This window comes from Kryptolebias marmoratus, linkage group LG14 (genome assembly GCF_001649575.2).
Source record: "Kryptolebias marmoratus isolate JLee-2015 linkage group LG14, ASM164957v2, whole genome shotgun sequence".
NCBI classification, from domain to species: domain Eukaryota; kingdom Metazoa; phylum Chordata; class Actinopteri; order Cyprinodontiformes; family Rivulidae; genus Kryptolebias; species Kryptolebias marmoratus.
Window position 1 is genome coordinate 2,263,137 of NC_051443.1, and position 10,674 is coordinate 2,273,810.

At 44.5% G+C, this 10,674-nt stretch overlaps 2 protein-coding genes across 6 annotated transcripts; one reads left to right on the forward strand and one right to left on the reverse strand.

The window, feature by feature from the left end:
• Positions 1 to 1,356: 1,356 nt before the first annotated feature.
• On the reverse strand, positions 1,357 to 3,327 carry c19h1orf109 (c19h1orf109 homolog (H. sapiens)). Its single transcript, XM_017439067.3, has 4 exons — positions 2,910 to 3,327; positions 2,073 to 2,252; positions 1,822 to 1,940; positions 1,357 to 1,423 (listed from the first exon to the last, which is right to left on the reverse strand). Exons 1-4 carry the CDS (start codon positions 3,176 to 3,178, stop codon positions 1,383 to 1,385), a joined length of 609 nt encoding a protein of 202 aa, XP_017294556.1. The 5' UTR covers positions 3,179 to 3,327; the 3' UTR covers positions 1,357 to 1,382.
• A 19-nt stretch (positions 3,328 to 3,346) lies between these two features.
• cdca8 (cell division cycle associated 8) lies at positions 3,347 to 6,136 on the forward strand. 5 transcript variants are annotated; one of them, XM_017439064.3, is made up of 11 exons: positions 3,347 to 3,370; positions 4,083 to 4,175; positions 4,431 to 4,559; positions 4,635 to 4,675; positions 4,750 to 4,828; positions 4,971 to 5,041; positions 5,128 to 5,195; positions 5,286 to 5,384; positions 5,532 to 5,661; positions 5,731 to 5,817; positions 5,913 to 6,136. In XM_017439064.3, exons 2-11 carry the CDS (start codon positions 4,085 to 4,087, stop codon positions 5,946 to 5,948), a joined length of 831 nt encoding a protein of 276 aa, XP_017294553.1. In that variant the 5' UTR covers positions 3,347 to 3,370; positions 4,083 to 4,084; the 3' UTR covers positions 5,949 to 6,136. The 5 variants fall into 5 exon arrangements, with proteins under 5 accessions (XP_017294553.1, XP_017294551.1, XP_017294552.1 ...); XM_017439062.3 differs by lacking the exon at positions 3,347 to 3,370 and adding an exon at positions 3,724 to 3,845; XM_017439063.3 differs by lacking the exon at positions 3,347 to 3,370 and adding an exon at positions 3,782 to 3,849.
• The last annotated feature ends 4,538 nt before the right edge of the window (positions 6,137 to 10,674 follow it).

The following is a 10,674-nucleotide window of genomic DNA, read 5'->3' on the forward strand; positions in this document are numbered from 1 at the left end:
AGAATTGCATCAGTTACTTCAAAGTGCTCATTTCTGCATTTTCAGACCGAGAGAAAGCTTTTTTGACACTTTTTTTTCAATCTTGCCAAAGAAACATTTTGTTGTTTCAGATCACTAAAACTAATATATTTAGGCTCCCTGAGATAGAAAAACACTAAAAGAACTGAAAAAATTAAGAATTGCCTCAGTTACTTCAAAGTGCTCATTTCTGCATTTTCAGACCGAGAGAAAGCTTTTTTGACATTTTTTTTCAAACTTGCCAACAAACATTTTGTTGTTTCAGATCAGCATAGTGCTACACCTACCCTGTGGAGATAAAATGGGAAACAGAAGACTGAAGGAACAACTCCAGCGCTGATCCTGACTGTCTGACCTGTCCTGTCAAAGGTCTCTGGGCCGTCATGGATGACAGACTAGCAGAAAACCCTTACCCTCTGACAGCCATTTCCCATTACTTTCTCAGCTCTTTATCTTTGGGAAACCTACATAAGTTTGAAAAAAGTTGGCTAAGCAACTAACAACAATAAGAGTAGTTACTTTGGGCTAATTAAGTTAAACAGGACCCCTCCCTGGGCTGCCTCCTTATCGTGGTGGACGGGTTTGAGTGTCCCAATGATCCTGGGAGCTATGCTGTCAGGGGCTTAATGCCCCTAGTAGGGCCACCCAAGGCAGACAGGTCCTAGGTGAGGGGCCTGACGAAGTGCAGCCCAAAGACCCCCTATGATGAGTAAGATTATTGGACACAGTGTTCCCTCTCCCGGACGCGGGTCACCGGGGCCCCACTCTGGAGCCAGGCCTGGAGCTGGGGCACATTGGCTAGCGCCTGGTGGCCGGGCTTTCACCCATGGAGCCCGGCCGGGCACAGCCCAAAGAGGATACGTGAGTCCCCCTTCCCATGGGCTCACCACCTATGGGAGGGGCCAAAGGGTTCGGGTGCAATGTGAAATGGGTGGTGGCCGAAGGTGGGGACCTTGGCAGTCTGATCCTCGGCTACAGAAGCTGGCTCTAGGGACGTGGAATGTCACCTCTCTGGTGGGGAAGGAGCCTGAGCTGGTGTGTGAGGTTGAGAGGTTCCGGCTAGAAATAGTCGGGCTCACGCACAGCTCTGGCTCTGGAACCAGTCTCCTTGAGAGGCATTGGGCACTCTTTCACTCTGGAGTTGCCCAATGCGAGAGGCGCCGAGCAGGAATGGGCATACTTGTTGCCCCCCATCTTGGTGCCTGTACGTTTGGGTTTACTCCGGTGAACGAGAGGGTAGCCTCCCTCGACCTACGTGTGGGGGGACGGGTCCTGACTGTTGTTTGCGTTTATGCGCCAAACAGCAGTTCAGATTACCTACCCTTTTTGGAGTCCTTNGAGGACAGGACAGGGTAAAGCTGTGGTCACTGTGACTCCATGAAGAAGGACAGTTTGCAGAGAGTATCTGGAATAAAACAGAGATAAGTTCCTCATGTTAGAGCTATGCTTCCTGGAACAGAAAAGATTCAGTCCCTGAAGCTCGGAGTCATCATCATTTTATCTGATCAGAACCAACCAAAGCTCCACTAAAGGTTAAAGGTCACCAAACTCACCTGATGGGTCTGATTACTTCAATAAACAGTAGAATTTAATTTTAATGAGGTTTTACTTAAAAAACAACACAAAAAGCAAATAAATAAAGTGTGATTATTTTTATTATAAAGGTTTATAAAAGTAAATCAATGAAAACGTTGATCTGGAGAGACTAGAGACCAGAGGAGGAGTGAGAAACAGTGACTGATTAGTTGGGATGAGATCCATCAGATCTAAATGATTAATCTATAAATAAATTCATGACCTGACCTCTGATTCGCTGATCTGAACTGGGAGACTCCAGAGACTTCCATCTCCTGGGAGCAGATTCCAGCAGGGGGAGGTCGTCCAGCCTCAGGGTCTGCAGCAGAGCTTTCCTCTGCAGGAATCTGAACCTGAGCTCAGGAAAACACACAACCCAACACAACCCAACACAACCCAACACCACGCAGCACAACCCAACACAACCCAACACACCACACCAACACAACCCAACTCCCAGAGGCCAGCAGGAAGGATACTGCTGTCTGTAGAAACGCTCGGCGTCCTGAAGCCACTCCAACATGTCGGCGACCGATGGGACGGTGGCGGATCGCTCGGTCACGGCCAGCAGATCCAGAGCGTCTGAGTTCTGCTCGTAGAGCTGCAGGATGGCAGAAACCTGGTTACTGATGGCGTCTCTGACGGCCTGCAGACCGGTCCTGAGGGAGGAGGACAACAAGGCATCATTTCTACTGTTTTCTTTTATCTGCGATGTTCTGTTGGTACAACGAGACAGAACAGGTGTTGTTCATAAACACAGATATTTAGATTTTATTCCCTCTTAAAGAAACGGACACAGAAATATCCCTCAGCTCTTCTTCCTGTTAAACAGTAAAATGCTAAAAACTGGACAAACACTCAAAATTTAATCTTTGTTCAGCTCAGGTTTAAAATGCTGACTGTCATGGGGAAAAGTGTACAGATTATTCTGAAAACCTGACCTGAACGCCTCCTTCACAGACTGAACACTAAGAGACAAACAGTCCACAGGTTCAATAAACTTCAGTCCAATAACCAGTTTCCAGCATGGATTTTATTCACATCTGAACATTTTATTTTACCTCAACGGCTGATGATCGTTCATCAGTCTGACAGAACTGGGTTAAAACCTGTCCCTGGATCTGACCCAACTTGTTTTTCCTTCATTATCCTCCTGATTCAGGTGCAGTTTGTCGTTTTTAAAAGAAGATGCATTCTGAAACCTGACCACTAGATGTCAGTAACTGTACCAACCTGAACCTGATCTAAATGATCTAAATGACCTGTAATGACCAGTATTTGGACATGTCGTCACTCTGACCGGCTGCTTCACTCACATCTTGCAGCTCATGTTCTCCAGCACCGAGTCGGCGGCCTGCAGCAGCTTGAACCGCAGCCGCTCCCGCAGCTCCGGGAAGACTCTGAGCGGCGTGTCGGACAGCTGGACCCGGGACAGCGCGCTCATCTGCTCCGCCAAGTTCCCCAAAGAGTCCATGAGAGGGCTGCACTCCGCCAGCACGCTCCTCCAAACTGACCGCTGCTTCTCCAGAGTCACGAAGCTTCTCCTCAGAGCCTCCCGAAGGCAGCTCACCGCCGGGGTGGACATGATGTCAGCAGCCGGATGTGGAGGTGAAAGTTCGGGAATCACACGTTATAATTTTATTTCTGGTATACAGGCGACTTTAACTGATTTTCTCCCGCACTTCTAAGATTCTCCACGCTGCAGCACACTCCTGCCATGATGCTAGAGCTCGTTTCCGGTCTCCTGATGTAAACAATGACGTCTGATGCGTTCAAGGTACCGCAAAAGTGGGAAACCGGACATCTCCACTTTGTTTTAACCACAGAGCCTTTAACGATCAACAAAGAAACATATACTTGTGTGATTTAGTCTAGAGTCTTTCACAACAAAAATCTACTAATAAATATGGAATTAATTTAGCTTTAGAGACAAATTTGATTTTGTCATTGTTTCATTTGATTATCTATAAGAAAATAAAAATATTTAAATGTACAGTATTATGTTATTTTGAAATATTGTAAAATACGAAGGCTTATTTCATAAGACTTTTAAATCCGACTTATTGTGGCTAATTCTTTCATTTTACTGCAACAAGTTGGAAAATTCCGACTGTATATTAGTTTGTGAATGCAGCCCAGTAGAACGTAGCGCTTTCTGGTGACGTAAAGAAAACGTGCTTCCTGATTGGTTTAATTTTTTTGTGTAGATTTTTGAAACAAGTCTTTGTGGAAGAGGGAGATTTACCGTCAAAGTAGGTACTAAATTCTTTAATAAACGCATTTATCACGGTTATAAACTATATATTGGACTTATTTAAAGGATGTGGGAATAAATCTACCTAAAACGGTCGCGCGGGAACAGCCTAGCTATGCTAAGTCAGCAGCTAACACGGTTAGCCTGCTAGCATGTCCCGTTCTGTTAAAAACGTTGATGTTTTCATGAAAACGCTTCAGGGTTTTGACGATTATTTCTCTCCCGCTTCATGCAGACATGGCTCCAAGGAAGAGGACCACCAAACCCCGGAAAAACAACCCGAAGGCGGCGAAGCTGGAAGCTTTTCTGCAGGACTTTAACAGCGAAGGTCGGTGATCAGAAAGGTTCCTGCTGTTGCTGAGGAAATCCGTGAATCATGTCTTTATTCAGTCTTTATTCAGTCTGAAATTTGAAAGATTGTCTGAAAAAGTCTTAAATTTAACGAACTGAAACCCTAAATAAAACCCTACTGCCTTACAGACGTTTACAAAAAGTTTACTGACATTTATTGTTCTAAAAGGCCAAAAGCAGGAATGTGTTTGAACCCTGGCGATACGGTTTATGATGTGATGTGTTTCTGCAGTGGAGACCCGGGTTCGACAGATGAGAGAGAATCTGAACCAGATGCTGAAAGATGTGGACAACAGCTACAACATGGCTTTACTCAAACTGCCCAAAGCTGTGAGGCAGACCGTCTGGTTGGATCTCATCAGTAAGATCTGATTTAAAGAAGGAGAACATTCAGGTGTTCTGTACGTTTCTGATTCTTCTGCCTGTTCTTCTGCAGAGTCTGAGAAACCAAAGACCCCAGAGGTGGACGATGTGAAGGTGAGTGGGCTTCGTGTCAGACGTCACCACGTTCTCGGTCCGAGTCAAACGTCCCGCCTCTGTTTGTGTCTCAGCAGAGAGAAGAAGACGCCGCCATCGTTGAGAGCGTCGGCGCTGACGACCACGCAGTCCTCCAGAAAACAGTCAGGAAATGTGAGTTCAGCTCCCCTTCCAGAACGAAACCAAATAAAACCGACAGTCCCGGAGACTCCAGGCCTGACAAGGCTGGCAGAAAGAATAAACAAATAAAACTGTGTAAATGTAAACTGTGTAAGAACCCGGTTCTGACCCGCAGTGATGAAGAAGAAGAAAGGTGAAACCAAATCCACCTCAGATGATGAAAATGTTCCCAGTTCAAGCAGGAAGGTTTGTGTTTGTGGCGTTGAAGTTCAGATAAAGATGGAGACGGATCCGTCGCTCATTTCTCACGTTTAGTTTTTGTCCTAATTTAGGGAAGAACAACCAGAAAACCCCAACCTACAAGAACGACTTCCAGAGCTTTCAGTAAACAGAGCAGAAGGTGAGTTCAAGCTCCGCCCCTTCACTTGGTTTTAACCGTAGCCCCGCCCACTCCAGGGTTGTTGTTCTAACTGTGTGTCTGTGGATCCAGGTCCAGCAGGAAGCCCCTGGTCACTCCTGCCAGAACCATGCTGGACTCGTCTCTGATGATGGGATCGACTCCTCTCATCACGCCGCGCTTCGACCCCCGGTGAGTCACCTGGACTGACCGGGCGCGGGGAGTCAGGGGTGGGGAGCGGGGAGTAGGGAGCAGGAAGCAGGGGTACAGTCCTGACAGTCCAGATCTGTCAAACTCTGACTCCTTCTTGCTGCTCAGACTCTGTCTTTGTCTCCTCAGACTCCCGAAGACTCCTGCTGTGAGAGTCGCCCGCCACAAAGAGCGAGTCTTCAGCATTTCTGTGAACGGCTCTCCCGTCGCAGCAGGAAGTCAGGATGTCGTCCTCAGCGTCCCCGTTGGAAACGGAGAGGTGAGTGACTGCGGCGGCGGCGGTGGGGCGGGATGAGAGCTGCTCTTTAACCTGGAATGTGTCCTGCAGAGTCTTCAGCTCCTGGCCAGCCAGATGGACTCTGTGGACATGTCCCTGCTGGACGAGACGGCTCTGAGGAGCATCCGGCTGCTGCAGGTGAGCCTTCATCATCAGCATCATCATCTAACTTTGTTCCTTTGTGAATCGGACACAGCTTCATGAGTCTCTTCTTACATTTTGTCTTCTGACAGACCCGGCTGACGGCTCTGTGCGGGACGTCACACTGACTCCACCCACCCACACCTTTTCACCTGGATTTTAAAATGTTAAACTTGTCTGAGAAAATAAACGGGGCTGAAATGTAACCAGTTAGAAAACCAACAAAACTAAAGTTTCTTTTCCTCTGAATGTTTGCTGAACGTCAGACAGTTCGGCTGATTTTTTCCAATAAAAACTGTTAAAACCCAACTTCAAACATTTCAAAGTTTGCATCAAACAACAAACATCCTGGATTTTTGTTCAGAACCAGGTTTGGATCGGGTCAAAACCCAGAACTTGTCTGTTGGAGGTTTGGTTCTGATCAAGTCTGGGAAAGATTAAAACATTTCTGCTCTCAAATGGATTCATTTTAAATCAAGAAGCAGCTTTTTAAAAATATGGACATAAAGAGCTGTGCAAAAGTTTTAAACCAGCTTTAATTAAATTAAACTTGAACGTCATAAAACCCGGTTTGGCAGAACATCGGTCCGAACTCCGGGGTTCTGAGACACAGAGCAGATAGTCGAGCATTTATTGGGATTTTCTGTTTAATGTCTCAGGTCTGGTTGCTGCAGGTGTAGGTGTGAGCAGCAGGGGGCAGCATTGCATTGTGGGAGTTTTAGTTAGCGCAGCTTTAGCTCCAAATGTTGGAGGTTTCTGTTCTTTTACAGACTAAGTTTCTAACTCAGGAAACTGAAGTCAGCTGTTCAACAAAGAGGCTGGGACCAGGTTTAGGACCAGGTTTTGGAGGGTTTAGGACCAGGTTTAGGACCAGGTTTTGGAGGGTTTAGGACCAGGTTTAGGACCAGGTTTTGGGGTTAAGGACCAGGTTTAGGACCAGGTTTTGGGGTTAAGGACCAGGTTTAGGACCAGGTTTTGAGGTTAAGGACCAGGTTTAGGACCAGGTTTAGGACCAGGTTTTGGGGTTAAGGACCAGGTTTAGAAATCTTTTTTGATTCCTTGGATAGGTTGATTAATGGCTTTATTGGGAAAGGGAAATCTCCTCGAGTTCGTAAAACATTATTGCAAAGATGCAAACTCAGTGGCGGGCTTGCATTGCCTGATTTTCAATCATATTATTGGGCTGCTCACATACACAAAATCAATTATTGGTTAAANCGTCCCACCGGGAGGAGGCCCAGAGGAAGACCCAGGACATGCTGGAGGGACTATGTTTCTCGGCTGGCCTGGGAACGCATTGGGATTCCCCCGGAGGAGCTGGCCCAAGTGGCTGGGGAGAGGGAAGTCTGGGTCTCCTTGCTTAGGCTGCTACCCCCCGCGACCCGACCCCGGATAAGCGGAAGAGAATGGATGGATGGATGGAGTTAAACAGAAAAGACTTCTTGGTTGTTTGGAGGCAAGTCTCACCGCAGAAATTCACAATATTATGCACAGGAATTCATAGTATTTGCCACAAAGTCAGCAAATTCTGTCCATATAATGACAATATAATGGCCAAATACAATCAGAAGTATTTTTCGTTCTTACCTGTAAAAAGTAATGCCATCAGTTCTGGTTTGAACTGTCGACCAGTTACTATAATTCCCGCAGCTCATGAATGAGGAATCTTCTACGATCGCTACACTTTGCCACATCCAATATGGTGGCGACGTTGATGTACAATTCGGCGCTCAATGGGGCGTCTACATATACATGTCTGTAATTTTGACCAGTGTTCCGACTATCTGTGCTACCCATCAATCCGACCTACCTTGTGGCAATGTGCATGCACAGACTGATGTTACTTCACAGGTTGTTTACTCAGCAGATTTCTTATCAATATGTGCTACCTGTAGAAGTTTTGTTTGTTTGTTTCATTTCTCCGAAGGTTACAGTAAGTTTTATTTAATTAAGCTGCAATGTTACTCAAACATATTAATATAAATGGCTTTTTACTGTTTGCAGTAACGTTACCGTACTCTAAACAAGAAACTAGTCCCATTGTTTAGCGTCACTATGTCACTGCAAATACTGTTAATCACTACAAATTTGGTCTTCAGCGGGATATTTTGTCCATATAGTTATTCTACTTCTTAATATTTTCTTACCTTTTCAGTAAACCGCCCTGAATATGTACTGAAAAAAACACATGAGTAACGTTGGTTGCTACATATAACCGAAGCTGTGTTTGTCTAGTGTAGCGTAACTTTGTGTCACCATGATGCTTTTGTTATTAATACTTAGCACATTCTATTTTTAAACTATGGAAATAAAGTAGAAATAAAAAACAGATTTTAATAGTCAGGTGGAAGAAAGCAGTGAACATTTTGTTTAATTATCTTTTCTACCTGTTGTCCCAGTGGAAGCAGTTGTGGTGCCCTACAAGCTGAACAACAACTCTTTCTGCATGGAAATAACTAGATTTTTCTTATTTTATTTTTTCTTTTAAACCATTAAAAGATGCATATATGTACATAAAAAATTCAGGCAAGTGAAATTTATTTCTGTGGAGTGCTTTGGAAGTATTTTTTATTGTGCTTTTGTAAGTTTTTGTGTGTAGGTTGTAATTTTTTTCTGACACATGCTGCTTTCAGCTGTTGTGTCAAGTAAGCTTGTTGATGTGAAAAAGGTAAACTAAACTATTTTACACCATGAATAAATTTAATAATGTTATTATTATGTGCTTGTTTCGACTCCAGTAAAACTGCACATTCAATACTCTGCTGTGACAAGCACACCAATTTAAATGATATAAGCAGTTTCCTGTAACACTGTAGCAACACTTTGCAACTAGTTTGATAGTAGTTTTTGTTCAAGAAGTTGAGGGCACTTAAAGTAATTCTTAAACTATTTACAGTTATAGCAATACTAGCAGTTGGAGTGTGTGAAATAGTTAAAATATTGTTGCTTTTATATGAATAAGGAAAATGACAGATAGAGGACAACAGATCTAGGACAGATACTGGATCAGGAAGTGCAGAGAATTAGTAAGGAGGAAGTGAGGTTTGTTTTAGAGAGAAGGAAAAAAGTAAGAAAATGCAATGAAAAGACTGGACCCTTGGACCTTAATTGAAAACATGCTAAATATTCAAATTTGGTTAGAGCAGAGCTATAATGTTAAAATCACCTTTGCTTACTACAAAGAAAAAAAACAATGAAAATGACAAAAATGGTTTCTCAGAGTCTGCTGCCTCAGTTGTGGCAGTTTGCATTTAGTCCAGATTGTTCTGAAAATAGATCTAAATGTACTGAAGCAGCAAACTTTTAGCTAAACATAACTTTGAAGTTTCCACTTCAAAGAATGTTATCCGATTATGATATTTAACATTACCACCGACCGCTATAGTTTTCGGTTTGTAAACATGATGGTTGCAGTTTTTGACGGGTAGCACCAACAGTTAGACATAGCTATCTAGCCGTGCTACGGTAGGTAAAGCTGACGAAGTAGCACAGATCGTCAGAACACCGGCAATCTGTGTGCACATGCTCAATGTATTCTCTTTTTTCTCTCTCCCGGAAGCTGTAAGGGCACAGCCAGTGGCGTCACTAGGCCTGTTTTCAAAAATGTTTTTTCTAAAATGTTTTCAAGCCCCCCTAAATAATTTTGGTGTCAAAATTTTTTTATTTTATTTTATTTTTTTTACAAAAATTCAATATAATGTGGCCAGAATATAAGTTTAAATAAATAACCATATATTATTTCATTATTAGCTCAAATATATGATCATAAATCGGTCAGTTTCCTTTTTCTTTACAGCGTAAGGTAGAGATCCTCTTTGGTGCGTTGTTATCAAATCCATTCCACTTGTTCATATAGCGTACTCCCTCACTACATGAAATCCAGTCCATGTTTTCTCTACAAACTTCGTTATCCGATCCATTCCACTTGTTCATATAACATACTCCCACACTANAAAAAAAAAAAAAAAAGGACCAGGTTTTGGAGGGTTTAGGACCAGGTTTTGGGGTTAAGGACCAGGTTTAGGACCAGATTTTGGGGGTTTAGGGGGCTAGGAGGTGTGAGGACATGGACGGATGACAGGAAGTGTCTGCTTGTTTCTCTGCTGGCTCAGAAACCTGAACCCTGACTTCCGTCCAATCAGAACCCTGTAAAGCCTCAGATGATGGTCTGAGCCAGGCCGGGGCTCAGATTGTAGAGGTCACAGCCGGGGACCCTGCAGCCCCCACCAGATAAAAGGCCCACTCCCTCCCATCCGTCTGCCGGTTCTGGTTCTGCAGAACCTGTCTCTGACATGACAGATGTTGTGTTCGGTGGTGCGTTCAGTTCAGCTCCCTCGTTAGCAGAAGCCCGCGTCCTGCACACCTGCTCTACATATCGTTGAGCGGTTCTGGTTCTGAATGGACCCGAGCCTTTCTCATTCTCCAGGTGGGCAGAAAATTGGCTCTTAGCACGGATGGTTTGGTTCTCAGAGAGCGTGCAGCGCTGTGGTGACAGGTGAGCACCGATCAGGAGAGTCTGAGGTCACGCTGCAACGCCCAGACGGAGGTCCTGGGTCTGGGTCCACAGAGGGGGGAGGAAGGACAGGAGCTGGGTCCAGAGAAGGGGGGGGGCAGGAGCTGTTATGAACAGAAATACAAATATGCTGAATTTAATCTGAACTCAACAGCTGCGTGTTTTACTAAGAGTGTGAGGTCCAGTTTACCCTCCTGAAGCCTTGGAACTTCGGCTCAATTTGACTCAAGGCCACAGGAGGGTTAAATGAAATCGGAACATTTCTGCTGAGTTTTGGCAGTTTGTGTACACGGCAAGAGCAATCGATTTTTCTGACACAGAAACTTTTTGGAAGTGCCGGA

What these genes read in the sequence shown, in the direction of transcription:
- cdca8 (XM_017439064.3), top strand. Translation starts at nt 4,085, where the DNA reads ATGGCTCCAAGGAAGAGGACCACCAAACCCCGGAAAAACAACCCGAAG. An exon ending in GCAGGACTTTAACAGCGAAG is followed by an intron (nt 4,176 to 4,430) that starts GTCGGTGATCAG and finishes GTGTTTCTGCAG; the next exon opens with TGGAGACCCGGGTTCGACAG. An exon ending in TTCCCAGTTCAAGCAGGAAG is followed by an intron (nt 5,042 to 5,127) that starts GTTTGTGTTTGT and finishes GTCCTAATTTAG; the next exon opens with GGAAGAACAACCAGAAAACC.
- c19h1orf109 (XM_017439067.3), bottom strand. Translation starts at nt 3,178, where the DNA reads ATGTCCACCCCGGCGGTGAGCTGCCTTCGGGAGGCTCTGAGGAGAAGC. An exon ending in GAGAACATGAGCTGCAAGAT is followed by an intron (nt 2,253 to 2,909) that starts GTGAGTGAAGCA and finishes CTCCTCCCTCAG; the next exon opens with GACCGGTCTGCAGGCCGTCA. An exon ending in GAGCGTTTCTACAGACAGCA is followed by an intron (nt 1,941 to 2,072) that starts GTATCCTTCCTG and finishes GCTCAGGTTCAG; the next exon opens with ATTCCTGCAGAGGAAAGCTC.